Genomic DNA, 3,562 nt, shown 5'->3' on the forward strand with positions numbered 1-3,562 from the left:
TGCGACGCACTCTGCTACCTGCTGTGCCTTGTCTTCATCAATTCTTCGATAATCTCCCACCTGCTGCACCTCGTCTTCGTCGACAATCTCCTGCCTCCTGCGGCTCACTGTCTTTGATAATCTCCCACCTGCTGCACCTCGTCTTTGTCGACAATCTCCTGCCTCCCGTGGCTCGCCATCTTTGATAATATCCCACCTGCTGCACCTCGTCTTCATCAACAATCTCCTGCCTCCCACAGTCCGTCTTCTCCCACCTCCTGAATCTAGCCTACTTCTTATCCTTGAGTCAGACCTTGACGTGCTCTCCCACCTTGCACACCCACCTCCACTTCAAGTTGGTGCAAGTACTAGTATGTGTACGTACCCACAGACTCATTTATAACACGCTGATTCTGACCTTAATATAGCCCCCAAATGCAGGAAAGGATGTATTGACGACTCTGGTCAACCACCTCCTTTGAAGGGTCACAAGTGCCCTTTTCGCAAAGCATCTCAAGCTCAACCCATACACATACTGGATGATAGTGCTAGGCCATCCAAGCGACAGGTGGATTTTTTGTAGCTTTCTTTTCTATAATCATTGACTTTGCTTGATAGAAGACTCGGTCTTATGTGAGCAGCCCCCCTGGGGATCCGACACATGTGATATCATCTGTAGATACAGTGAACGTTTCTGTCCCTGGGCCATTGCTCACAGTAAGTGATGGCAATGTTTTGTGATGTTGAATTGATCGACTCACATGCCTTTCAGTTGCCCATCTTTGATGCTATTGATACAGCAGCTAGCTCGTCTGCGACACCCTCTGATGATGGGGTAGAACCTGCCAACTCTGAGTCAAATGATGGCGACATTAACTTTACTGATTTTCTTCGTTTTCTCGAGGGCTACTCTGCTGAGACGCAGGAGCCAGATAAAGTGTCAGGACCTCCTGGCTGGTATCCATTGGAAGGTCTGTCGTGCTATGTCTGTTTCTCAACTCATTTCTCATGTGTACTGTGCATGAAGACCTCCTGAATGCTGGTGCTGGTTCAATGCAGGGTATGATGGATGGGCATCTCAGTGATGACGGAGGTGAACTTGATATGCTTGAAGGTACTGGTGTAACTCTGGAGATGAACAGCGGAGATATGAACACTTGTGTGACTGCTGAGTCGAGCAGCGAGGATACCAATGTGCATGGTACTGATGTCACGCTGGAGCCGAGTGCTAGTGCTGTTGATAGTGATGTCTTGATTCCTGCTAGTTGCCGCGCAGATGAGCCAGATCAGATTGTTGATGGTCAATATCGCTCGTCTGACTTCACACTTGTTCATGATGTTGCAGGGGACGTTGCTCCTCCTTTGCAGTATCGGAATAACACTGCTGAAGGCATGCGGGTGCAAACTGAAGGCAAGCGGCTGAATAAGAAACGACGTCGCTCAGGTAACATGTTCTTTTGTGCTGACCGCTGAATGGTACTGACTCTGACTATTTGCCAGTGTTGTATATTGCAAATGATCGTAATAGGACCAAAGCTCATAGTGAACGAGCAAGTAGACTCGTGCGTGTGGTATGTTTTGAATGCTATGTCTTTCATTCAACATTGGTGATCATTCCTACTAGGTCAAGGATCTGGACAAAGTGTCAAGACCTTTCATTTTCCTATATATTGCAAGGTACGAGTGCTTTTGTTCTTCCTTCATATTTACTTACTATTGCCATTCTATAGACCAGAATCTATCTTATCGAAGAACGGAAAATCTGTGATCCATATATCTCCTGCCTTACAGGCAGCTTTTGATGCGAAGGGAGATCACCGTCCCATCATGGACATTCATGAGACGGCAATGGCATATGTTCGTAAACAAGTACTGAGCAGCAAGGACATTATTGCGATCAATGCAGAGGTTCATCAGGCACAGGCTGAGAAGCACCAAGTCATGAATGAGCTCCAAAATCTTCAGGAGGCTCATAGTCATGAGCTTTTGGCTGAGCAGCAACGTTGTCAGGCAGTCGAAGCTCAGCTTGCATCACTTACCCAGCAACTTGAACTTAGTGCATATAATATTTAAGGTTTTAACGAGACGATGTCAATGGACATCTACATATACATTACTTGCAACTTCTACTGCAATCACTTAATTGGCTACTACGTACATACATTTATGACTGGCTAATCACAACAGGCAATAAATCTACTTAGCATGCATGGTATATATCCTATTGATCGTGTTCCAATTCCAGATATCAAGAAAAACTTTGGTGTACTGTACTGCATGATCGTGAATCATGAAACTGACACTTTTGCGTATCCTCTTGATACCTTTATTCCCGCATTCAGCTGTACTGGTGTTTACAGCACGAACACGATCATCAAATCGCATAGCATTGCTTGCAAAACATGCTTTACCACAACGAGTGTGATCATGAGCATGCATTTCATCAATAAGGAACCGTGTGTGCTGGAAATAGCGGGCTTCACGAACGAAGCTGTATGGTGCAAGTTGACAAGCAAAGTCATAAATTATGACTTTTGGTGCAACCAGAAATCGGGTGTAGATTGCAGAAAAGACATCATTTCGGCCTTCTGCAACTGGGATAGAGTGAAAGCCGAGACAGACAGAATGTGTGCAACAAAGTACGAGAATGCCGCCAGTGAGATTGTTTTTGGAGTAGGTTTTGTAAAACTTGTTGCAGTCACCCATTTCTTCTGCATCCCGATCAAGTCCTTGGTTGTCATACCGAAGTTTGAGTATATACGTCGTTTCCGTATCTCTGGTAAGCCATAGCACGTCCCTGTTTTCTCCCATGGCTCAGATGTGGGCTGAAGCATGGGACTAGGTTCATGTTGTGCTAAACGAGTGTAAACATCATCCGCACGAGCTGCAAGCCAACCTGCAATATTTCGGATGTCATTTGGGATGGGACATTGCCCATTCACATGTGCATTGATGACAGCTCCGAACGCTGGACATATACTCTGTAACCAGTTTGGTGGGTTCCCTCGTTCTCTCAGTTGTTGCAATGGCTCAATTGCTGCCACTGGTATTAGCTGCAATACGATATCAGGTGCAGCAATTTGTTGAATGAGATCTCGATAAGTCCGATAATATGGGCTGTTTGTGCCATTTGAACAATAGAGGCGGATGAAAGATGACAATTCTGGGTATTGCACGTCGATCTTTGACATGTCCGGCAGGATATTAGGAATATGTGTGACTGTAGCATCTAAAATTTTGTTCACCGTGGTACGAATGTCCTTCTGAGGGATAGCTGGAAGGCATCGAGCACGATATGATGATATGGAGTCCACCCGCTCACTCCTCTCATCAACAGAGGTTGGTGGTGAGATGGACTTCGTCAATTTGGATACATGAGTTCCCAGACTGACTCCGTCCGCAATTACAATGTCAGGAGATGAGCCACATGTAGGGCATTGCATACCACTGTCAAGACACTGTCGTCGAGTGAAGGCAAACCAGACTCGAACAAAGGTGTCATCTGAACAAAAGCTATTTTCATCTCCAGCATCTTGATAGGAACGTCACACAGTCAAACAAAATGCAGAGAATGGTGTCTCCG

General features: G+C 45.6%; 2 protein-coding genes across 2 annotated transcripts; one reads left to right on the plus strand and one right to left on the minus strand.

The window, feature by feature from the left end:
- Nucleotides 1–316: 316 nt before the first annotated feature.
- F5147DRAFT_821766 (uncharacterized protein) lies at nt 317–2,052 on the plus strand (the record flags this gene model as incomplete). The annotated part of the gene is made up of 8 exons (XM_041443716.1): nt 317–356; nt 408–547; nt 598–696; nt 752–950; nt 1,007–1,423; nt 1,480–1,550; nt 1,604–1,656; nt 1,710–2,052. Exons 1-8 carry the CDS (start codon nt 353–355, stop codon nt 2,050–2,052), a joined length of 1,326 nt encoding a protein of 441 aa, XP_041286956.1. The 5' UTR covers nt 317–352.
- Nucleotides 2,053–2,175: 123 nt separating this feature from the next.
- Nucleotides 2,176–2,813, minus strand: F5147DRAFT_748009 (uncharacterized protein; the record flags this gene model as incomplete). Its single annotated transcript, XM_041440011.1, has 2 exons — nt 2,176–2,687; nt 2,723–2,813. 2 exons carry the CDS (start codon nt 2,811–2,813, stop codon nt 2,176–2,178), a joined length of 603 nt encoding a protein of 200 aa, XP_041286957.1.
- Nucleotides 2,814–3,562: the final 749 nt, after the last annotated feature.

The sequence above is a fragment of the Suillus discolor genome (genome assembly GCF_016758755.1).
Source record: "Suillus discolor strain FC423 chromosome Unknown F5147scaffold_89, whole genome shotgun sequence".
In the NCBI taxonomy this organism is placed as follows: Eukaryota; Fungi; Basidiomycota; class Agaricomycetes; order Boletales; family Suillaceae; genus Suillus; species Suillus discolor.